Consider the following 25,130-nt stretch of genomic DNA (forward strand, 5'->3'; position numbering starts at 1 on the left):
ACTGTTAGCATCTTGATGTCCTAACTGATCCTTATGAGACTAAGTTTACGACTTGCTTATTTATAACTAGTCTCTTCAAGGTCCTTCTAATTTACTGCAAACGAACTGTTTAGCATCTTGATGGGATCTGATCCTTGGCACCAAAATGGAATCAGCACATTGATTGGATCCACATCCCGAGATTAAGTGACGAGTACAATATATAGATGCATGTGGCGTGTCAAGGTGGAATTTTAATTAAAGATGGGAAGACCTGATTAGATCCCATCGAGGACTTGTTTGTTTATAGTTAGTCTCTTCAAGGTCCTTTTAATTTACTGCAATCGAACTATTAGCATCTTGGTGCAAGCCTATCCTTCAGATATGAGATGGCAATTTCCGGCACTTATAAATTGCTATTACTAAAAAGTCTGGCTGAAATTGAAATGTTTTGCTACTGATCAATTGTTCTGCTATAAATTCAATCTGTTGCAGTGGCGGATTGACGTTTGTTAAAGCCTTATTGGTTGTTTTTGCCTCCTAACGTATCGAAAACTCCTACAATCCCTTAGAAGTGTGTGCATAAGAGATTTCTTAGTGCGGTTACTTGGGAAACGTAGTGTTTGTGGTAACAAAATTACTTTAGATAAGTATTTTGCTATCGAAAACAGTTCTTAAGGATGGTGAGTTGGTGACATTGTGGTGGGAATACATAATTGTACTTACCTTGGATACCCGTGCATATGGACGTAGATAGATTCTTTGTCTATGTTTACGCCTTATCCAGGCAAAAAATATGTGGAATTCCAAACATCAAGGTGCCAAGACTTGACCCCAAACATGGAGATTATTGTTTCCTTAATTATGAAAAACGCAAACCAAGTCTAGAAAACATAAAATTCTGCGGGGTGTCATTATATAGTCCCTAGAGGTTGTGCTAAAAATCTGAGGAGGTTTGGCTAAAGTTATGATGTACAGTGCTTAGAAACCAGATCATCTCAGAAAGAATCTAGGTTTCAAGATAGAACGGATTAGGTTTGATGGTGAAGTGATGATTGCTTCATGGGTTGGCCTTTAATTTTTTTTCTACACTCTACTTACACCATTACATGTCAAAGTTTGGCAGTTTTTGGGGTTGGCTTGCTCTATTTAATCCATTAATGTATTTCTAGGCATTGGGAGAGAGGACCACACATGCCTCACTAAAAGATTCGTCGCCATCCACCGGAGAAGAGTAGAAGAAAACCAGCGGCTGGGACGACATCCTGACCTACGTTGTGTCCAGCAAATCGCCCGCGACGCTGTATGAGTTCGTCCTCGCGAACGATCGACGTCTCGGTGGTCGACGACTCAACCTTCCATGTGGCTTGCCAACGTGATGTATGTGTTGACCAGTGTGGGCGTGCGTGCGTTGTGTCTCGCCGGTGTGATGCGTGTGTGCGCTCTTTGCATGCGAAGCTAGTCGGTCGATGTGTCATGTGTGCGTGTATAGTGCTGATGAGCAGCTTGCCAATGGTAGGTAGCTCCGTTCGTCGTCCTGAGCTCCACCCTACCGCGAGCGCTCAGAGCTCCGAGCAGTAGCAACGCCCGCCGGCGTTTTATTCCTTAAATTTTGCAAAATCTTTTGCCAACTGCATGTACTCCTGAATCATCTGCGCCACGTGCCACCACCCGCTCCGTTCGCTACGTCCAATCTGGCTGTTTGTTTGCCGAGTGCCGGGTTTCGACACTCGGCAAAGGGTCTGCCGAGTGTGCGACGAAAGGAACTCGGCGAAGTCAGCTCTGCTTGAAGGGTGTATGCCAAGCACCCTTTCTTGAGCAGAAATCCTATTCGTACTTACGCAGTTTTTCTTACGTGTACTGTGAGGGAAGGAATAAGTACCTAGAGAAAAAAGTGCCAACAACTGTCACACAGCATGCTTGTACGCTGGAGGGTACGGATAGCTGGCTTGTTCAAAGCCCAGATTTTCTTTTTAGCAGCCTACGGGTAAATTGTAACCGGATGTTAGTTTGTCGAATAAAGTCTCAATTTGATGCAAAAAATAAATAAAATGAACTTAGTATATAGGATTTACGTAAAACTCGTATGTAAGAATGGCATCGCTCTTTGTTGAGTGTAGCACTGAGCGAAGCCTTTACCAAGTGTTTTTCGGCCTTTCGCTAGTGTCTATGCTACTAGGCAAACATGCACATCACAAGTCCACATGCACATCACGCATTGATCCTAGCTATTGGATGGCGTCAGAAGACTAAAAGGATACGAGTATTTAACTACATGTTGATCTAGTTGGATCTTGAAGGTACCACATCACATGCAATACAAATTTACTACTTGTTTAGGAGCATGAAGAAAGCCTAGGGATGCCACCATCCGGTGATGCGCTGCTAAGAAGTATTCCCTCCGTCCCAAAATTCTTGTCTTAGATTTGTCTAAATACGGATGTATCAAGTCACGTTTTAGTATTAGGTACATCCGTATCTAAAAAAAAAATCTAAGACAAGAATTTTTGGACGGAGGGAGTAGATGACGTAAATTAAGTGCTAACATTGTTCTGGTTTTCTAAAGTTTGATTCATGATGACAATGATTTTCCTAAAAACGAAGAGGAAAGAAGAGGGGGGTAATTTGGAAACGAATTTGCGTCATTCGCTCCATTTGATCACATCCTGTGTTGAACACTATAACATTAATACACTATAAAATTAATACACTATTAAATACAAAGTTGAATCACTTATTTTGAGACGGAGGGAGTAATTAATTCATAATAGCTAAATGTTAGGCCCTATTTGGTTCATAAGTCTTACGATTTTTTTTAGTCCCAACTTATAAGTCCTAAGTCCCTAAAAAGTCTCTACCTGTTTGGTTCCTGCGACTTAACATGGACTAAAAGACCATATTACAACTATAAGTCCCTATAAGACTCTCCTTGAAAGTCTTATTTTATAAGTCCCAAATGTCCACTTTAAGTCCCTATAAGCCCCTCATGTTTGGTTTAGATGGGACTTAAACGGACTTTTTTAAGTCCCCACACCAATAAGTCCCTGTAACCAAACACCCTCTTAGTCGACTGACTTTAGCTATTGTGGTGAGTTGATTTTGAAGGGAGGAAAGCAAAGGAAGGCTCAAAAAATAGACTGACCCAATTCGTTTTCTTCAGGCAACTGACATATAGCCACGCCCTAATTAATTAAGGGAGATGTTGAAGCGGCCATGGATCTATAAATCCAGCAGTCATCCGAGCACCGAAACACAAACTCAAACACAAAGCCCAAGAAGTATCCATCATGAGAGACCACAAATACAAAAACAAACACAAGCACAAGCACACAACCCACCGGCGTGAAGGTGAAGAGCAAGGAGGAGCCCCGGGCACAATGGTGGAGAGCCGCAGCACCATCGCCTTCTTCGGGACCTCCAGGCCACCGGTGGCGCTGGACCTCTTCTCGTGCCCAGTGAACCCGCCGCCATCGTCTGCGCGGGACGAGCAGCGCCTCACCGACGGCGTGTCGTACAACCACAACGGCCGGGCAATCCCCGCGCCGGCGCTCAAGGAGCTCCTGTCCTTCCTGGCCAAGAAGGACACCGCGCTGGCCCTGGCCGGCGGCACCACTCCGGAGGACGTGGACAAGGGCGGTGTCACCGCCCTCGTCTTCATCTCCGGGAGGGACAACGGCCTGGAGACGCTCCATGTGGCCCTGCGCGCCGCAGACAACAAGAACACGGTGCTGTCGCTGGCCGACGTCTACGGCGCCGGCACCTTCGGCGGGGTCCGAATGGAGGACAGTGGCTGCCTGGCCGGCGGCTTCGAGGCGGGCGGCCTCACCGTCGGGCACTCGCTGGTGTACGTGTCCACCAAGGGGCCGGCGGCAGCACGGCGCACTCCGTGTCCGTGGACCGTGGTGTACAAGACCAACCTTGCCGACGGCAGGACGGAGCGCCTCACTCCGCCGGGTAACCATCAGATCTGATCTGCTCTCTCATATCGTATTCGTATATAGTATTATCATTTGGGCAGGCATTTGGCCATGGCCATGGCCATTCAGCACGCGACTGATGCGTCTGCGCGCGTGCAGATCAATACGACCTGAACCCGGCCGTGTCGCCGTCCGGGCAGAGGGTGGCGGTGGCCAACTTCCGGTCCGGCGAGGTCGGCCGCCTGAAGACCGATATTGTGGTGATGAACGTGGACCGGGAGGCGCAGGGCGGGCTTGGGCGCAGCATCCTCATCAAGGACGGCGGGTGGCCGACGTGGGGCAGCGACAACGTCATCTTCTTCCACCGAGGGGTGGACACCAAGGATAATACCGACTGGGGCGTGTACCGGTACGACCTCACCACCAAGGAAACCGTCAAGGTGACCCCTGATAACATCCAGGCCATGACTCCGGCGGCCATCGACGAGACGACGGTGGCCGTGGCCGTCACCCGGGAGACCTCCGTGGACCGCACAAGGAAGGAGCAGTACCGCCACATCGAGATCTTTGAGGTCGGCAAGCCTGCCAGCCCGGTGGTGATCACCCATCGCACGACGCCGTTGGCTGACCACTACAACCCGTTCGTGCTCGACGGCGGCAGCCGCGTGGGTTTCCACCGCTGCAGAACCGACGATGACAAGGTGAATACTACCGCTGATCCCAAGAAGAAGCATAAGGACGGCGGGCTGGCCGGCGTGTTCCCAAGCATCAGCAATGACGGCTCCAAGATCTGCTACGTGGACAACGAGTTCAGATCCGTGTGGGTCGCCGACGAAAAGGGGCCGCGACCAGTCCATTCGGTACGTCGTCAAATATATATATATTCTCTCGTCTTCTTGTTGGTTCATCCATGAAATATATCTATCTATCTATCTATCTATCTATCTACAACAATCGGTGTGTATGATATGAGCAGGTGAGGAACAAGATCAGAGTCTTGTCCACTACGTGGAACCAAGACATGAGCAAGGACACCATCTACTTCTGCGAGGGCACGGCCGACCACCTGCAGATCTGTGCCCTCGAAGGCGCCTCCGAGCTCCGGCCCAATGACCGGAACATGAGGCGCCTCACCAAGGGCAAGTTCAACGACGCCTTCCCCTCAAGCAACCCGGCCGGGACCAAGTTTGTGTTCCGGTCGACGCGCGACAGATCCGGTAGGCCGGAGTACGGCAAGTACAACAACCTCTACATCATGGAGGACGCAGAGGAAGGGGAGTGGGGCGAAGGCACGGTGACGCAGCTCACCGACGGGCCCTGGACCGACAGCCATTGCAGCTGGTCGCCCAGGGGTGATTGGGTCGTCTTCTCCTCCTCTCGTGATAGAGACATCGTCGACGACACTAACTGCTTCTCCATCTTCCTCGTCCTAGCCACCGACCCCAAGGTGCTGGTGCGGGTCATGTCCCTGGCAGGCCACGTTTGTCACCCCGTCTTCAGCCCGGACATGGACAACATCGTCGTCACCTCCGACTTCGCTGTAGTCTCCGCCGACCCGGTGTCTCTGCCCATCTTCATTGCCTCCGTTAGGCCCTATGGTGACATGTTCTCCATTAAACTCCGTGACACAGCAGACATCAACAAGAACAAGGACATCGTGGAGTTCCACCGCATCACACACACCTCCTACGAGTACTCCAAGCCTACATGGACCATCTATTTTGGTGACGAGCCCAACGACAAGTGGCCAACCAATAGCGGTGCGGCTACGGGCCCCTACGCACCGCCTCTTTCAATGCATTGGTGCTTAGGTGAGGTGCTAAGTGCACTACAAGTCTTGGCAACTAATCTCCCCAATGCATAGGTGCTTACCTTTTGTAGCTAAGCTGCTTTCATTTTATTTAGCAACTAGATTCTTTATCCATTGGTTGATAGGCATTTTGTAGGTCCACATGCTTGACATTGTTTGTTCTTCGGATCACCAAAGTGCTCTCTTATCGCTTTAATTACTTTGCCACATCAACTTTTTTGCCTATGTGACATTCTTAGCATCTATACATGGTAAAGCACTGAGAAGGGCACTCTCCATGTTACCCCTATACAGGAGTACTACCACTGCTGTCCTTTTCTGTTTTCTATAAATAAAGGGGTGTCATTTTAATATATTTTTAACGGAGGGTTTTAATTCAGTGTTGACCAACAACAAACATAAATGAGTCATACCTGTTAGGAAACTGACTCCACCTATGGGGGAGGTTCAGCCGGCTCTACAGGGTGTTTCCTATCTAGATCGAACACTTTAGTCTAATATAAGAAGGTACGCAATTGTCTTAACCCCAAGAAAATCATCTCTATACGCACATACACTCGCCTTTATGAATCGTTAAAAAAGAGAGAAGATCATCTCTATAAATAGAGCACCACCCTAGTTGCGTACGTATATCATGTATCTTATCCCCTTTACTTTTGTGCATTTTGTGTGTTGATCATCTTTGGCAGCACGACGTCCAACCGGTTACTCAACAATATGAAACTAGTATACATCTAAACTGGATTTTTTCAGAAAATACTTAACTATATACTAACTAAGGGTGTCCTACACCAACGCATACCCCACTAGCAGGTGGTATATAAATTGAATGTAAACTTGTAAAGTATAGCAGGCTCCCCTTGCCTGCCCTCACTTCGTTCCCAAGGGGCGACTCCGGCGGATCCCAGTCTTGCCAAAATGTTCGCCATATATTGAAAAAAGTTCATCATGCATTGAAAATTTCACTGTATACAAAAAATGTTCACAATATATCAAAAATATGTGTAGTGAGTATTTGGAAAAATGTTCATCATATAAAGAAAAAAATGTTCGTAGTACAAAACTAAAAAAATGGAAGAGTGAAAAAAAACTAACCTAAAAGAAAAAAATAGAAACAAAAGAGAAAACCAAAAACACCAACAAAAAAGCGCAACAGAAAAGAAAACAAGAAAAATGCAGTTAGCGAACCAAAGCAATGCGGGGGCAATGGACTGGCCTGCTCGACTTGCTCGCCAAAACCCTAAACCCTACTCGCTCGCCTAAATGGCGTAGACTCGAATGCCTTCAGACATCAACTAGAAATTGTTACAAGAAGTTATTGCCCACCCTATTTGGGCAGCAGCCCAATTACTAAACGCACGAGCTACTGTGCGGCTTGGCACCTGAAGTTCCAAATAGGCACCACGGATCCTATTCCTGCCGTAGGTTGGGGAATAGCGATCAAACGCGTAACCTCCCGCCGTCCCGCGCACCTCGTCCTGTTTATGGGCAGGCCCATTTTGTTTTTTCCCCACAAGAGCGTTTTTTCTTTTCTTGTTTCCACTCTTTTTTTCTTCTGGATTTTCTTTCTTTCTCTTGTTTTCCTTTATTCTTTTATTTTTTTCTTTCTTCTTTACTAAATATTTTATTTTCTTATTCTGTTTCTTTCCTCAAATCGCTGAACTCGTGAAGTTTTCTCGAATTCATGATTTGTTTTGATTATCATGCACATTTATTGAAATCCGGAAACAATTTTATGTTTGTGAATTTTTTAAATATGTGACCATTTTTTCAGAATTCATGATTATTTGAAATTCGTGAACAATTTTTTACATCATGATATCAAATCACGAACATTTTTTTCTTCAAAATTGCCAATTTTTCATATTCACATTTTTTTTGAATTCGTGAACATTTCGTAAATGCACAAAAAGATGTATTGTCGAGCATATTTTGAAATCCCGTACATTTGTTTTTGAATATGGGATTCATGAGCATTTTTAGAATAAAAAAAAGTAAGAAGAAACGAAAAACATGGCGCGTGCACGATTCCTCGCTTTCCACTGCTCAGAGCCGGGAATAGGTGCTTCCAATAAGCGTTCCATTGCAACCATCCTCCTAACCTGGTGCCAAGGGGAAGCAGGAAAATTGTCCAAGAGGTGGCCTATGAAGAGAAGCAAACACGACAAGCTATCTGTTACTAGAAGTTTTTGCCAACGACTTAGGGCATCTCGAACGCAGGTCACCATGAGAAGGGCGGAGACTATCCAACCAGAGTCACCAATTAAAAGTGGACATCAAAATTTCAGAATAAATTAAACATAGCAAAAGAACCCTAAAAACAACTAAAAATCCTACTCTACTCCCCCATCAGAGGTGAGCTCAATGGACCCCGTGCCGGACATTCTAGCCTTGTCATTGTTAACGGCCAATGCGAACGAGGTGGAGCTAGCGATGGGCGCCTCTTTGGCATTCGTGCTGCTCCCACATGTCGTCCTCCGTCTCCAACCCCTGAAAGAGGCAGTTGCGCTCGGTCTTGTTGATGCGAAATTGCAATTGCCAATGCTCATGGCAAATGGTGCGGGCACTGTGCATGGATGCAAACACCACTCATTAGACGTCGACGATGCTCGAGTCCATCGAAGCCATTGTCACGACGGCAGTGTCGGACACGCATTCCACCTCCTCTGCCTGGAGTAGTCTAACCCCGGACAGTCGTCGATCGTGAACGACCACACCACCTCAGCGAGTGCTCCTTCTTTCAACTCTGGCGCCTCCTTGTCTGCGACCTCTATCATAGCCATGGGGACGCGCTCTGCCACTCCCCCATCTCCTCCTCTTCCAAGCTCAGCTCCGGAGAGCTTGGAGTTGGGCCACCTCAATGCGGGTTTGGCGCCTTGTGTCCGAGGCGCAAACCTCGACCACGATTTCAGCACGTAGCCCCGGCGAGAGCTGCTTTTCCAGCACGAATGAGCGGTTCCTGCCATTGCTACGGTGGACAATGGATGAGGATGTGAAGGGTGCTTGGATGGTGGATCGGACGGTGGAAGAAGGTGTTCGTATGTGTAGGATTTTGGGTCATGGCCGGCCAGCTTTAAATTGTCCGAGCCCGCGGAGCGGCGATGGTTGAATGCCAGCAACTCGAAGGTAGGCATCGGGGCTTTCTGCTAGTGTGAATGCAGGGTAGGTGGACAGCCGATAAGCCGAGAGTCATGTCCGCTGAATGCATGGAGAATTTTGGAATGGACACCGTGGGAGAGGGTTTTGGGTGGGTCCGTGTTGTCGGAGTCGACATGGCGGACGTTCTAACTCCCTCCAAAGATCCCCTGGTTTGATGCCGGATTATGGGATTTTGGATTTTCGCACCACCCGAGGACACTTTTGGTGAGCTACATTGGATGGCTAAAGTGCCCGGACGGTCTGGTCCGAACATTTTCGGTGAGAATAGATGCTGCCTTTGGAGCCTTGCTCCTTGTTAAATCTGAACTGAATCGAATATCGTTGCAACAATCAATTGGTGAATCAAGAAACCCAAGATAACAGACTCATAAATCATAACCCAATAGCAACCTAATTAAGAGATAGTAAGACGACATTGCTCGCCCTCAAGGAAGATTGTAGCTCATTTAATTGCGCTGATCAAGGAAGCGCTTGATCACCGTGAGCAGTTCGTCTGCCGCCGGAGAGAATGGTTTTGTTGCAAAGAAGGCGTGCTCCTGCCCAGGGAACACGGCCAGCTCTACGTCCTTCCCCATCGCCTTGAGCCGGTCGGCGTACTCGATGTCCTTGTCCCTCACCATGTCGCACTCCGCTGCCACCACCAGCATGCGCCCGACGTCGGCCGTCTCCAAGCTCGGGCTGGCCGGGCCGAACGGGTTAACCAGAGGGTCGTCCTTGTTCGCCCCCACCGGCATCATGAGGCGGAAATACTTGTCGGACATCTTGAGGCTCAAGAAGGCGGTGTCCGGCGTGTCCAGCTCCGACTGGGTTGCCGTCTCCGACAAGAAGGGCGGCATGAGCAGGATGCAGCCGGCGATCTTTACCATGGGGTGTGGGCGGAGTAGCAGGTGGTGCGCGAGGGTGGCGCCGGAGGACTGGCCGCCAAGGAAAATGCAGGCGTCCTCGGCCAGCCACGCGTCGGACCGAGAGGAGATGCGGGTGGCGAGCCAACGGAGCGCGGTGGCCGAGTCCTCCACGGCGGCGGGGAGAGGGTGCTCGGGGGCGAGGCGGTAGTCGAAGGAGAGCACGACGGCGGGCAGCTCGCAGGCGAGGCGGAGGCAGCCTGCGTGGTTCTTTGGCCAGGAGTAGGAGCCGAACACGAAGCCCCCGCCGTGGAAGTAGACGAGCACCGGCAACTTGGTGTTACCTTCGCCGAGTTGTGGCCTGTAGAAGCGCACGCCGAGGTTGTATTCGGCGTCGTACACGGCGTCCTTCCACTCGACGCGGCCGTCGTCGTAGTCGGCGCCGGCAGGGAACGGCGGTGGCGTGGAGCGGATCACCGTGCCGTCGCTGAGCAGCTTCATGACGCCAAGGCAGTCCTCGACCACGTAGGGGATGGCCTTGGCCTTGGCCTTCCCATTGGCAGTGTCGCCTACTGGTTCAGGTTCACGAGAGAGGACAGTGGAGGACGGCATTGCCAACGGAGGTGATCTATATACGCTGCTTGGGATTGGCTGTTTGCTTTGGTTTGCTTCATCGACAGGCGAATGCATTCTTCTTTTATGGGTGCATCGAATGCACTAACATGTCATCATCAATAATCGGTAATCACCAACAGGGATAGCACATGACGTTTCTGCCCCGCCGGTCAACCACAACCAAGGGCCATTTTCGTCATTTTGTTGTTTTGACCTAGACTTGTTTTTATGACCAAGCTAGATAGGCTGAGGTCCTGATATTTATGCTAAAAACAACGTGTCCAACTGCATTAATTCCAGTTGGCTGAGTTAGCTGCCGCTAAGCAAATAAATTTTTAACCCTTCATACATTACGACTTCCACAATGCATGCTGCGTTGGACAGTGATTAAGTGCTTCTTTGCAAGAACAATATTGTGATTTGATCGCACATATTCAGCTCCTTCCGTTCTCAAATATAAGTCTTTCTAGAGATTTCGACAAGTGACTACATACTGAGCAAAATGAGTAAAATATGTCTACATATATACATCTGTATGTTGTATTTCATTTGAAATGTCTAAAAACACTTATATTTAGGAACGGAGGGAGTAGTAACATACCAGTGGCTCATCAATAGCTAACGTGGTTGCAAACAAAAAAAAACATGGTTGCACTTAAATTCTTGTGACAATGGAATTCCTTTTTTGTATGGATTTCAAGAAACAAATACCAGTTAGCATGAGCGCGTAAACAAACCATTTCAAATAAAAAATGCATTAATCCCAAGGCCAACCACTTTGCAGTGACAATATTGGGATGCCAATGTTGATGCTATATACCAATTGGCAAACCAGAAATGCTAAGAAGAACCGGTAGGACCAAGAATTTGTTACCATTCTTAGAGAATATAATGATTCAATCTGAACTAGTACATGGTGCGACAGTTCACACACGTTGTGAGTGTTGACAAATTATTGTTGATCCATTCGTTGTTGGTATATGTATATAAGTCGTATGCTTGTTGCAAATTTAATTATGGTCATTGCCTCATTGGTGTAAACGGTCCCCCATGCGTGTGCGTCAAGCCTGGAGTGGCGAGTGCGAGGACTCTGAACCAAGTTCAGTGGGCACACGGCAGTTGAGTCTTTCAATCTGGGCTAAACCTTGCTTCAAATTTATACATATGAATAACGGATGTAAGGTGTCTGCTGCAAAGTCGCCAAGAAAGGATGTGTGCTGCAAAAAAGGCTTCTTGCACGACTTGCTTTTTTACTTGCATGACTTGGTAACGCCAACTTTCCCCATCTTCAAATAATCTGACTGTTGGTCTAATAAGCCGTGGCGACGGGCCGAACGTGCCCGACGCATGTATGGGCGCTCACTGGGTGTGTTGGACGCGTCGGGACCGCGGCATGGTCGTGTGTGTGTGTGTGTGCGGGTGCAGCACGGGCGTGTCCGTGCGGGGGTGCGTCGTGTGCGTGTGTTTAGGTCTAGGCTGTTGGCGAGTCGCGTGGCGCGATCGAGGGTGTTGCCGTTGGCGCTCACCGTGGGCCGCGCGCGTCGGAGCGCGACGCGGGCACGATCAGAGCGGGCGATGCCCGCGCGATCGGGAGGGAGCGGAGGCGTGGGTGTGTGACCAGTGCGCCGACTCATGTATAAAGCCACGCGATGGCCGTTATAACAGCTTGGAGGAGCTCGAGTTTGTGCTTGAGGGAAACGGCCGTAGTTGCGGCCGTGGCGTTCGTACGCCGAGAACTCTACTGTGTCCACTGGCTCCTTCGTTTTCTTCTTCTTCTCTTCAGCTCGGGCTAGCGGGAAGTGACAGAGGGAGAGAGGTAGGTCAGAGGGAGAGTTAGGGAAAGGTAAGACACAAACAGTTGGCATCAGAGCCACGTTGCGGGGGTTGATCGCCGGCGATGTCGATCGTGCCGTACGCCGGCGGGCCGGGGAGCTCGCTGCCTGTGCCGTGCCCAGTGCTCACCGGTGAGAACTACACCGTGTGGGCAATCAATGTCGAGGCCATTATCGACGCGGCTGGGCTCTGGGAGGCAGTGGTTCCGGCGGAGGACATGGTGGCGGCGGTCATCGCCAAGAAGGACAAGCCGTCGAGGGCGTATTTGCTCGGGGCGCTCTCCGAGGAGATTTTGCTGCAGGTCCCGTTGAAGAAAATGGCGGCAGAGATATGGGGTAGCTTGAAGACGAGGTTCGTCGGCGCGAACCGAGTCCGGGCGGCGCGGCTGGGCACTCTCCGGGGAGAGTTTGAGCAGCTGCGCATGGCGGAGGGCGATACGCTGGATGCGTTTGCCGGCAAGCTCGGTGGCATGGCGGCGCGCTTCGCGGGGCTCGGGTCGACGCTGGACGACGCTGCGTTGGTCAAGAAACTCCTCGACTCCGTGCCGGACCGCCTATACGCGGCAGTGGCCGGAATCGAGCAGTTCTGTTATGTCTCCACCATGGCGTTTGAGGAGGCACTGGGTCGCCTGAAGGCCTTCGACGAGCGGCTACGACGACGGGGGCAAGCAGGCGGCAAGCGGGCTGACGGCCAGCTCATGTACATGGCGGCGCAGTGGCGGGCGCGGGAGCGGCGCTCGGGACGACGACGATGGCAGGAGCGTGGCGTCAGGCAATGGCGGCAACAGGCGCGGCCGCTGCTACAAGTGCGGCGAGCGCGACCACTTCAAGAGGAAGTGCCCCCAGCTGCGGAAGGAGCCGGCGGTGGAGCGCGCGCTGCTGGCGGACGCCAACGTCGAGGACGACGGCCTCCTCTGAGCCACGGCTTAGGGGGAGTGTGTTCGTCTAATAAGCCGTGGCGACGAGTTGAACGCGCCCGGCACGTGTATGGGCCCGCGCTGGGTGTGTTGGGCGCGTCGGGACCGCGACAGGGTCGTGTGTGTGTGTGCGTGCGGGTGCAGCACGGGCGTGTCCGTGCGGGTGCAACACGGGCGTGTCCGTGCGAGTGTGCGTCGTGTGCGTGTGTTTAGGTCTAGGCTGTTGGCGAGTCGCGTGGTAGGATCGAGGGTGTTGCCGTTGGCGCTCACCATGGGCCGTGCGCGTCGGAGCGCGACGCGGGCACGATCAGAGCGAGCGATGCGCGAGCGATCGGGAGGGAGTGGAGGCGTGGGTGCGTGCCCAATGCGCCGGCTCATGTATAAAGCCACGCGATGGCCGTTGTAACAGCTTGAAGGAGCTCGAGTTTGTGCTTGAGGGAAACGGCCGTAGTTGCGGCCGTGGCGTTCGTGCGCCGGAAACTCTACCGTGTCCACTGTCTCCTTCGTTTTCTTCTTCTTCTCTTCAGCTCGGGCTAGCGGGAAGTGACAGAGAGAGAGGTAGGTCAGAGGGAGAGTTAGGGCAAGGTAAGACACCAACACTGACTTGGCCATTCAAACTTGAGTGAGCTTGTATCATGTCTTGCATATACCAGATTGTATTTAAACGATGAATCTAGCATGAAGTGACAATGCAAATCCTAAACACTAAACTCTAAATCCATGGCATTTTGGAAGGAGGGTCATGGCTCGACACGAGGAAATTCATTTTTTAATAGAGATATACAGTAGTCTTAATTATCTTGCCAAGGATAAAAGGTTCAGAAAAATATCCATTAAAAGTCATTAAGCAATACCGTAAAATAGTTGTTCAAGTTCAAACTGTGGACATGCCCATTTTCTAACGATACGAAGGTATTGTTTTCATCACGGCAAGACATGGATAGTGCTTTGGTTCATCTAGACGATAGGCTATAGCTTCAAAAAGAAAAGAAAAACGAAAAGAAGAAAGAATCAGCTTTATTTTCTTGTCATAGTCTAGGACACTATAGGTCGTTACAAGCAAGCTTTGTTTTCCGTTTGACGCCAGCATAATCATTCCCTGTCAAGGAATTGTATGTATGCACGTCGTTGTGTTCACACATAGATTAAATTTAGGACATCTGTAATGATCACCGTCATGTCTCTGACGAATATGCCTGTGTCACGTCGAGCTCGACCAAGCTGTACATGGTGTGGTTAATTCGGTCGTCAACTCTTGAGCGAAGGCAAAACGAAACTTGTAGCATGTGCAACGGGAATCTCCCACCCATTCTTGATGCAGCTTGCATTTCCTTTACTTATCGGCACTGGGCGGCCCAATAAGGTCGCATACCACGCTACTGCAACAGGTACGACAAGGTCATGACTGAGAGAGAGAGAGAGAGAGAGAGAGAGAGAGAGAGAGAGATGTGCGGTGCATGCAGTGTGGTACGAGTAATGCTACATCTATAAATTGTTAATTTTTTTTAAGACAAGCTGATGTTATGATTGGTAATAGGGGCGTGAAGGGGCCCACCCCCAGTTGAATTCAGTGGGGAAGAGAATTATAGTTTGAAAAATTAAGTAAACTTTAGTAAATTCTTTGTAAGTCCAGCATTATTGCGTGTGGTAATAGGGGATGACACGGGGATGGAGGCGTTGCGTTTTTTTTTTGTGTGTGTGTGTGTGTGTTTTGTTCTTTTGTTGTCTCACCAACAACATATAAGATGATCGATTTTTGAGAAAATATCTTTTTTGGTCCTGAAGGGATGCCCAAGCTCAAAACATGTAACTTGCCTTCAACCTGACACAGTTTGCATGTCCATCCTCGACACGTAACTCCCCCCCTCCCCCCCCTCCCCCCCCCCCCCCCCCCCCGACCTGACTCATTGCATTTCCATTTTCAACATGCAACTTCCTCCTTCTGACCCAGTTGCAAATCAATCCTTGACACACAAATCCATCCAACCCTAATTGCATGTCCACCCTATAAAAGGTAAAAGAAAATTACACACAAGCTGATGTGGTGGGTGGATTATGATTGGTAATAGGGAGGTGAAGGGGTCCACCCCCAGCTGAATTCAGTGGAGGAGAGAATTACAGTTTGAAAAGTTAAGTAAATTTTTGTACATTCTTTGTAAGTCTACCATTATTGCGTGTGGTACTAGGGGATGGCACGGGGGTGGAGGCATTGCATTTGTGTGTGTGTGTGTGTGTGTGTGTGTTGTGCTTTTGTTGTCTCACCGTACGAGAACAACATATAAGACAATTGATTTCTGAGAAAATATCTTTTTTCGTCCCCAAGGGATGCCCAACCTCAAAACATGTAACTTGCCTCCGACCTGACAGAGTTTGCATGTCCATCCTTGGCACTTAACCCCCCCCCCCCCCGACCTGACTCAATTGCGTTTGCATTTTCAACATGCAACCTCCCCCTCCTGGCTTTTTCCTTGACACACAACTTCACCCGGCCCTAATTTCATGTGCACCCTCGACACACAACTTGCCCCATGACCCACGACTCAGTTGCATGTAAATCATTGACATACAACTTGCACAACCCAACCCTAGCACATGCAACTTTGCCTTGACCGGACCCAACTGCATGTCAAACCTTGACACACAACTAAACCCTGACCTGGCTCATTTGCATGGCCACTCTCGACACATAACTTGCCCCCGCCCCGACCCACTTGCATGTAAAACCTTGACACACAATTCCACCTGACCAAGTTTCATGTCCATCCCCAACAAGCAACTTGCCCCCAACCCGATTCAGTTGCATGTTCACTTTCGACACGATGAATATTTTACAAATATAGGGTCGCATTTTTAAATACATGTTAATCATTTTTTAAATACGTGATGAACATTTTTGGAGTGATGTTAAACAAATTTTAATGGACGATTAACATTTTAAAATTTGCGATAAACATTTTCAAGTAGTTTTGTTCACGAGTTTAGGAGTTCAAATTTCAAGCCTCACAATCTAGTGAAGCACGTTTTGCATTTAGGGGTTGTCCACCATATTTGGTTAGGTCACCCATGTGTTCTTCTGTTCGTCTCTGTAAACATTGTGACGACTTAAATAAAGATATACAAGATTGTCTAAAAAAAGCAACGTCCAGTTAAACTACTACATGGAAGAGGATGGAGGACGTGTGTTTACGGCAGACCATAATAAAATGGAATGACGTTACTTAGATGTGCTATAACGAAGTCACACCTATATATAAGTGCATGGTTTGCACAAGGGCACCATTTCCTTTTTCCTCCATATCATTTGACGGCTAGGTCAAACTTTCTCCTCCAAGCTTCGTCAATGAGCGTATGGGATTCGTCTCCTCTCCGCCAGACGCTCCGGTGGCCCTTGGCGGGGAGGAGAATCCCAGTGCCTTTTCTCCAGTTAGTAGTTTAGGTCTTTTTAGTTCTCGCAGGTTCTTCTTTAAATTTGTCTTCTGGGCTCTGATCCTCCTCGAGTTCCTCCATCTAGACGTCAAATACGGCTGTCTGATGTAGAATCCTACCAACTCCTCAGGGTGGTGATGTTAGGGATTCTCGTCGTTTGACGAGATTTGTTTTCAGGTGCTTCAGATCTATTCAAGGGTTCAACGGCGATGATTGTGGCTCCAGGGCGCTGGTCCTTAGGGGCACGTCTACGAAGACCTCCCTGCTGTCTTTGACAGGGTCAAGCCGACTTTGGTAGTGTAGCGGCGACAACGGCACATGGGCGGTTCATTCTGTCGACGTTAGTGGTCGTTCGGTGGTCTCAGAATCTCGATAAGATTTTATTACGTTTGAGGTGCTTTGTACTTTCGGTGAACTTTAATAATAGATCTGAATCATTTTTACGAAAAACAGATCACATCTAGTTGTTTCTTAGACGTTTTTTTTTCCATCGTGTTCCCTTTCAGCTCGGAATGCATAGATTACTAGGAATCCGGGATACCAATTGGCAGGAAGAAGCTAAGTATTCACGGTAGCCAGCTTGCCAGCCCAAATTTTTTGGTCGGAGTTTTGCGAGGCTGGGGTGATATGCAGGGAATTCATGTGCGGTTCCAATTCTTTTGTCGAAATGTCAACCGAGTCTTAATTCTTTGTAAATGCACACCCTAAACCCAAATCTTTTGAAGTGATTCATGGGAGGTCCTGTTGACCCTGGATCCAAGTTGACCGGCTTACTGCCACGTTGTCAGTAATTTGCACAAAGCCCCTGAAAAACCACCTCTTCCAATTCTATGGCGCCTACTCTCCCGTCATGAAACAGATTGGCATAGTGATAAGTTTAATAAAATAATTTGATCTTGTGACATTATAATATTATATACAGTAGTTTTTCTGTACGCACAAGACATTAATTAAAAGACTGGCATAACAAAACATAGTCATAAACACTAAAATCAACAAGTTGGTTGAAATTAAGAAGAAATAAACAATGAGAAAAAGAGGATGAAAACACATCCATGCATGCATGGGTTGGAAGTGAAATTAAACACGGTCGATGATGGTACTAGTGAAATAAGGGGGTGTTTGTTTCCAGGGACTTTTTTGTGTAGGGACTAGAAAAAGTCCCTCTTAAAGACTTTTTTACCAAACGGGAGGGACTTTTTAAGGACTAAACTAGGCATTTGGGACTAAATGAAGAAGACTCTCAAGGAGAGTCTTTTTGAGACTTTTCCAACAATGCCCCTCCATGCACCCATTGGCCCGCCACCCCATGGTGTTGTTTGATTGTTATTTTTCTATATACTAAAGGCAACATGGTCATTTAATAACCTTTAGGAAGGGACTAGGGACTTTTTAGTCTTTGAAAACAAACAGGGAGGGACTTTTTAGGGATTAGGGACTTTTTAGTTGGGACTAGAAAAAGTCCCGATTCCGCTGAAGCAAATGGGTTGACAAGTTGATGAAACAAGTGGATGTCCTATTGGATAGTAGTACTAGGGCTAGGCCGCGCTTATTGGATACTGAAGTACAGTAATAATTAACCAAAGGAATAAACTAGAGCAAGCAGCGCGGGAGAGAGAGAGAGAGAGACTCGGCAAATTGAGGCGGAAATGGCATGCTAGGTGGTGGTGGTGGGGTTGATCATCTTTTCGATGGCCTGCAGAGCCTCGATTGCCTTCTGGAGGTATACGGCGAGCTCGGAGGAGAAGGCTGCCATGGGGTTGGCGGCGATCTCTTCCTTGACGTCGTCGGCGGCGGAGGGCAGCGGCTTGGTGGGGTCACTGTCGAACTGCTTAGCCTGCTTAAGGTAGGTATCCATGCGTGCCGTGGCGAAGAGGCGAACTGCGTCCGTGTCGTCGCCCCTGTCGGCGTAGCGCTGGCGGGCGTGGGAGGTATCGGAGGCGAGCGCGTAGGGGCGGCCCTGCGCCTCGTAGAGATCCTTGGTGGCCATGAGCTTGATGAGCTGCACGAGCTCGGCGCGGAGCGAGTCGAGCAGCTTCTGGCCGTCGTCCAGCACGAGCTCCTCCAGCGCGTTCTGCGCCTCCACGAGCCTGTAGCGTGCGCCGTCGAGGTCGCCGGCTTCCGCCAGAGCCATGGCGTCCCTGATGGCCTGGGCCTGCCGGCGCCGCGCCAGCTCGGCCAGCACCCAGCGCGCCTTGCTGCCGGCGACGGTGGCTGGGTTCGGGGTGCGGTAGATCTTGAGGTTCTCGGGGGTCTGGAGGCCGTGCACGACGGACTGGGCGGTATAGCTGTGCTGGGCCTCGGCGAGGACCGCGTCGTGGCGCGTGGTGCCGGCGGCGCAGTCCGAGAGCGTCATCTTGACGGTGACCTTGCGCGACTCCCCGCTGAAGAGGGTGCCGAAGTTGATGGTGATGACGCCGGTGGCGCTGTCCGTGGTCTGCGTGTAGTCGGTGTCGGCGGGCACCACCATCGCCGTCAGGCCGTCCTCGGTCTTGGGCGTGAGGGTGAGCTTCACGTCCTGCGCCACCACGGTGAGGAGGCCACCCAGCATCTGGGAGAAGGGCCTGGTGAGGTTGGCCCCGTCCCGCACCGTGCTGAACGTGCCGCCGGGGGATTTCTTGGCGATGGCGTTGAGCAGCTAGCAATGGCATCAATTAAGATATCATCAGCATCATCATCAGCATAACTCGTTGAGCACTTGGAGTATCGAATGAAAAAGGCTAGATATAGTAGAGTAGCTAGGTACGTACCTTGTGATCTGTGTCCTCGCCGAGACCAAAGGTGTAGACGCTGGCACTGCCAAGATCGACATCCGTGGCTTCACCGGCGCTCTGCACGCCGTCGGACATGAGGAAGACGTTGGCGGTGCGGGATTTCTTAGTGGAGCGTTCGGCGACGACTTGCCGCGCGATCTCGAGGCCACTCTTGATGTTGGTGGTTCCACTGGCCTTGAGGCCGTCGATGATGGCTTTGACTTCCTTTTGGGCAGACTCGGTCATGGAGCGCAGCCGGCAGAGCCTTTGGGCGTGGCTGGAGAAGGTGACGATGGAGAGGCGGTCCACGGGGGTGAGCTTCATGATCACGAACTGCATCGACTGCTTCATGCTTTCAAGCCTCTCCCCCTGCATGCTGCCGCTCACATCCAGCACCACCACAAGGTCCAGCCCCTCCCTGACGACGGCGCTGGGTGCGGCGTTCAGCTCGATCACCGCCGTCACCTCGTCGGCCGTCAGCGCCACGTCGTCCCTGCTGTACGCTGGCTTTTGGATCTTCACCAGCCCCTTGGTGCTCCCTGCATTGATATCGCATGCATGCACGCATATAATTCATGATAAGCACTCGAACACTCTTGTATCAAATTAGCCGAATGGCTGTACCTGTATTCAAGGTACTGGCAGGATTCTCATCGTCGTTGAACACCATCCTGAGCGTGCGAGGGCTAGCTGCTAGAAACCGCTGGCAGAGTGTACCGGTTTGTTTAGCAGCTAGCTAGCTTACTCACTGAGTTACCGTCTGTCTTGGTACATGTCTATGCATATATAACCTCCCTACATGTATATAAATATCTATGATGTAGTCTGTCCTGGATCGATGCTATTTTTTTAGATGATATGAAATCGAAGCCGTCCCTAGATGTGGATCTGCATCGATCATAAGATGCTAGACATCAACTGCAGCTAATTCTCAGTTTCCCGCCCTAATGTGTCACGCACCACATATATCTTTACTTGATAATAACGGAAGAGTTACTTTGTCGTCAAGCCTTGGTTGTTCGGTTCTCCAGCGAGCCTCGGAGTGGCCGCGGTGGCTGAGGCTCTTCACAGTGTGGACGGTGACTGAGCCTCTTCATCGTGTGGGTGGCACGGGGTGTTGCGCCAGGTGGCCCTAGCATGTTCTCTGCCGGCGGCAGTGGTGGCGCCTAGATCTGGTTCTAGAGGTCCCATATTCGTCCCGACGGGGCTTCCCTATAGGGTTTTGTTGTCCTAGGGTACTTGTGGCTCGCGGTAGAACCTGAGGAAAGCTCCACGTATCGGTCCCAATGGCGACGGTGCCCAATGGTGTCACTTTTCTCTTAAGGACGTAGTTGGGGTGATCTTTTTCGAGCAAGAGCTCTAGCTGAAAACCTGTGTCCGCTATGGACTCGACGACGGGGATGCTTTGTATCGTTTCCCTCTCAGAGCACTGTCGTGGAGCTCAGGTGACCTAAGATGTGGTGTGGCGTTTCCCGATGGACCTCATGTGCTCTTATTCAGCGGCTTACTCATGTCATTTTTTGTACTTGTGCATTTTTGCAATGTGATTTATCTTGTCTGTTTATCCTTTGATCTGCTTTGTAAGAAGCTTCCGCACTATCTTGTATTGTTCAGCTGTATACTGTGGTTGGCGTTTTATTTACAAACCAGGGCGAAAGTCTATTTTTCGAAAGAAAAAGGTTACCTCCTACTAGCCTGTGTACCGGAATGCAACCAATCAACATTAACCGTTCCCATTTTTTCTTTTTTTAGAAAAGGAGGAGGACCCCCGGCCTCGGTATCTGGACGACATTAATCGTTCCCATGTATAATAGATTAGTTGTTTGATGTGCAAGTGACCAAAAGTCAATCAAGCCATCCCATCCCATTCGATCCTCAAACTCGCCCGTGTTTTGATCATTTTTTACCATCAGTTACTTATCTTAATATAGCTATATCAATATTCGACCGCTCATTTGCACGCACTACTGGGAAAAGACTTATATGTGGACTTAAATTAGTCGTGGGCGGTGTCTGGGACCCACCTGTTTAAAAGGGAAATGCCGTAAAAAACAGAATTTTATGTGTTAGGCGAGTGGTTCCATTTGCTGGAGAGTGTTCGATTTGTACATGAAGTACATCAAGTTTATATCGTTGCACTCTCAATTTTTTATCACACCCTATCAGGGTCGTTTCATCAAGTTCCAAGCTCGTTTGCATGATAAGTTGAAGGGAATAGCGTTCTACCTTTTTTAGTTGCGGGAAAATCAGTTAATGATTTAAAAATAGCAAACCAGTTCAAAAAGTGGCCAAATTTGAGCACGGGACTTCTTATGGTGGGTATTAATCATGGTAAGGCTTGAAGTTGAAATGAGGTAAAAAAAATGGAACTTCGTGTGGAAGGCGGCGGTTTCCATTCGAAACACTGACACTTTATCGGAGAGTGTTTAGTTTGTTCACGAAGTGAGTCACAGTTTTGCCGTAACTCTCTCAAATTGTTACCATGCCCTACAATGGTTCAATTAATACACCATGCCAAGTTTCACCCCCTTTTGGAGCTCGTTTGCATAATAGCTTGAACCGAATAGAGTTCTACCCTTTTTAGTGGCCAACAAATTAGGTAATGCTTCAAAAGTAGCAAACTGACTAAGAAAGTGGCCAAATTTAAGCACGGGGATTCCAACCGTGTGAATTAACCATGTGACAAGTTTGAAATTCAAATCATGTAAAAAAATGGAGATGTCTGTGTAAGACGACTGTTTCTGTTCGAAGCGCTGACACTTCGCCGGAGTGTGTTCGGTTTGTACATGAAGTGCATCAATTTTTTTTGCCGTAACGCTCTCAATGTTTTGCCACACTCTATAGGGGTCCAATTCCGACACTATGCCAAGTTTCACTCCTTGTGGAGCTCGTTGCATGGTATGTTGAACCGAATAGCGTTTCACCCTTTTAAGTGGCTGAAAACCAGTTAATATTTCAAAAATAGCAAACCAACTAAAAAGTGGTCAAATTTAAAGCATGGGGCTTCCAATGGTGTGTAGTAACCATGAAAAATGTTTGAAGTTCAAATCATGTAAAAAAGTGGAGTTGTCTGTGGAAGGCAGCGGTTTTCGTTCACTTCGCCGGAGAGTGTTTGGTTTGTACAGAAAGTGCATCAATTTTTTTCCATAAAGCTCTCAAATTTTTAGCACACCCTACAGGGCTCCAATTAAGACACACTGCTAAGTTTCATTCCTCTCGGAGCTCATTTGCAAAATATGTCAGTGGCCAAAAAACCAGTTAATATTTAAAAAAATAGGAAACCAACTAAAAAAGTGAGAAACATTGAGCACGTAGCTTCCAATGGTGTGTATTAATCATGGAAAAAGTTTTAAGTTGAAATTATGTAAAAAATGGAGCTGTCTGTGGAAGGCCGTGGTTTTCGTTCAAAACATTGACACTTTGCCGGAGAGTGTTCAATTTGTACATGAAGTCTATCATGTTTTTTTCGTAACACTCTTAAATTGTTACCACACCCTACAGGGTCCAATTAAGACCGCACACCAAGTTTCATCCCTTTCGGAGCTCGTTTCTACGGTATGTTGAACCAAATAGCGCTCTACCCTTCTTAGTGACTAAAAAAAACCTGTTCATGCTTCAAAAATAGCAAAACAACTCAAAAAGTGATCAAATTTGAGCATGGAGGTTCCAATGGTGTGTATTAATCATGAAAAAAATGAAATTTGAAATCATGTAAAACAATGTAGTTGTGTGTGGAAAGCGGCGGTATCCATTTGAAACGCTAACACTTCGCTGGAGAGTAATCGGTTTGTACACAAAGTGCATCATTTTTTTCCGTAATGCTCTCAAATTTTGACACACCCTACATGGCTCCAGTTAAGATACCGTGTCAAGTTTCATCTCTACAGGGGAAATTATGTTAAAAATATAACCCTAGTAACAAATAAAATATTTTTTTACAGTGGCAGTCCCTACAAAGGTGCCCGCCACTCGTATCTACCCTTGTAGTGGCAGGCCGCCACTGCTCTCTCTATACATACCACCGCTTCTCGTCCAACCGAGCCTTATTCATTCCCACACCTCCTCCTCTCTCGCCACTTCCTTTCCTCTCCCACTCCCTGGACCGGTCAAATTTGCGGCCAGAGGCAGCCGCCAAAGCTATCGTCCCTACCCTCCACTGGAGCGTCGTCCGCCGGAGCCACCTTCCACGCCGTCCACCGTCATGTCCTGTAAGTGCATCTAGTGCCACCCCTAGTTGGTTTTGGAGTATTGACGACAAACTTGGTTGAGGGACTAATGTGTTTGTGAGAATTGCAGGATAACACAGGTAGTAGTCCCTCATTGATTCGGTTTTCCTACCAGAGATGACCCCTAAAAATGTGTGAAGACATTGAAGACAATGGTGATCTGTGAAGATATTCACAACGAAGATTATGACTCAAGAAGACATTCACGTGAAGACTATGGACTGCGAAGACATAGTTGTTTCGTAGTTTCCTTTTCTTCTTAGTTGATGTTGTTACAGAAACGGAACTACTACTCGCCGTCGATCACCGGAGACAAGAAAGAAACGAGAGAGGAGGGACACAAAGTATTTCCAGGCGAACTCGACGGAAATACACATGAGCCGTCCATGCGGCAAGGTGTTCGAGCGCCTGGAAATACTCTGTGTCCCTCCTCTCTCGTTTCTTTCTTGTCTCCGGTGATCGACGGCGAGTAGTAGTTCCGTTTCTGTAACAACAGTTGAGTCATAGGAACCACCGCACTGTTAAGTGGGGTCCAAGTGAACAAAGTCAGAGTGACTGAAGTGATGCTCAACCAAATCCTATGTCTTCGAGCGAAGACAATGAGAGCAAATCTTATCCAGAGCTGGATGAGTCATCTTTACTTGTAGCCCAAGTCAAGCTGCCGCGTGTGTTTGAAATCTGACCGTTGGACATGTGTCAGTTCCTTAGTGACCCAGGGTCATTTTGGACAAATCAGGTCGGGTTGCCTCCTGGCTATAAATAGCCCACCCCCTACACCATAAATTGGTGGCTGCTCAGAGTTAGTACACGGCTTTCGTCGTTTGAGATCAACTCACCTCCGAAGCATTTGAGAGAGAGATCCTTGCGAGGACAAAGCCCAAAACACCCAGAACCAAAGAGTGTTAGGCATCACTGAAGTCTTTCTGTTCGCGTGACCTGAAGACTTGTTACACTTGAGGACTGTGAATCCTCCAGCCGGTTAGGCGTCGCGTTCTGAGCATCCAAGAGTCATTGTGGATTGCCGGTGAACGAAGTCTGTGAAGGTTTGGAAGTCTACCTTGAAGACTTACCAGAGTGATTGGGCGAGGACTAAGTGTCCTTAGCTCAAGGGGAATAAGGTGAAGACGCGGTCTTCTGAGTTATATCTCAGCCTCCCTAACCAGACGTACAGTTGTCACAAAAACTGGAACTGGTCCAACAAATCCCTGTCCTCACCAAGCTACTGGTTCTATCTCTTACCTCTCTTTACTTACAGTTTGCATTCGTGAAGTCATTGCCTGCTTGCTTGATCTGACTGACTTCACTGTGTGACGACTATTGTTGTTTGGCTTCATACTATCTTCCATCCTGATCCATACTACCTAGCTACTAATAGTCTTCGTGCTTTCACTTCATTGCTTACTTGAGTATGGCTTGCCTAGTGTAGTCTACCTTCCGCTGCATGTCAATAGGTTCATTTCTATTGTTTGTCTTCAAAGCCCCCGTGTTTTGAAGACTTTCATAAAAATCGCCTATTCACCCCCCTCTAGTCGATAACTAGCACTTTCAATTGGTATCAGAGCAAGGTGCTCCCTTGTTCTGTGTGATTCGGTTTAACCACCTAGAGTTTTAGCTATGTCGACTACAGGGATAATCAAAGTCTCCACTGCGTGCC

The 25,130-nt window shown here is 48.7% G+C and overlaps 3 protein-coding genes across 3 annotated transcripts; 1 reads left to right on the forward strand and 2 right to left on the reverse strand.

Moving 5' to 3' along the window:
* The first annotated feature begins 338 nt into the window (after positions 1 to 338).
* LOC109769686 (uncharacterized) lies at positions 339 to 5,919 on the forward strand. The gene is made up of 3 exons (XM_020328416.3): positions 339 to 3,933; positions 4,056 to 4,756; positions 4,873 to 5,919. The coding sequence occupies exons 1-3, from the start codon at positions 3,267 to 3,269 to the stop codon at positions 5,758 to 5,760; spliced, it is 2,256 nt and encodes a 751-aa protein (XP_020184005.1). The 5' UTR covers positions 339 to 3,266; the 3' UTR covers positions 5,761 to 5,919.
* Positions 5,920 to 9,201: 3,282 nt separating this feature from the next.
* On the reverse strand, positions 9,202 to 10,319 carry LOC109769685 (strigolactones hydrolase CXE15-like). The gene has a single exon (XM_020328415.2). It carries the CDS (start codon positions 10,317 to 10,319, stop codon positions 9,312 to 9,314), a length of 1,008 nt encoding a protein of 335 aa, XP_020184004.1. The 3' UTR covers positions 9,202 to 9,311.
* A 6,911-nt stretch (positions 10,320 to 17,230) lies between these two features.
* On the reverse strand, positions 17,231 to 19,974 carry LOC109769689 (uncharacterized). The gene is made up of 3 exons (XM_020328417.3): positions 19,875 to 19,974; positions 19,248 to 19,789; positions 17,231 to 19,135 (listed from the first exon to the last, which is right to left on the reverse strand). The coding sequence occupies exons 1-3, from the start codon at positions 19,918 to 19,920 to the stop codon at positions 18,155 to 18,157; spliced, it is 1,569 nt and encodes a 522-aa protein (XP_020184006.1). The 5' UTR covers positions 19,921 to 19,974; the 3' UTR covers positions 17,231 to 18,154.
* Between the last annotated feature and the right edge of the window lie 5,156 nt (positions 19,975 to 25,130).

The sequence above is a fragment of the Aegilops tauschii genome, chromosome 3 (assembly GCF_002575655.3).
Source record: "Aegilops tauschii subsp. strangulata cultivar AL8/78 chromosome 3, Aet v6.0, whole genome shotgun sequence".
NCBI lineage: Eukaryota > Viridiplantae > Streptophyta > Magnoliopsida > Poales > Poaceae > Aegilops > Aegilops tauschii.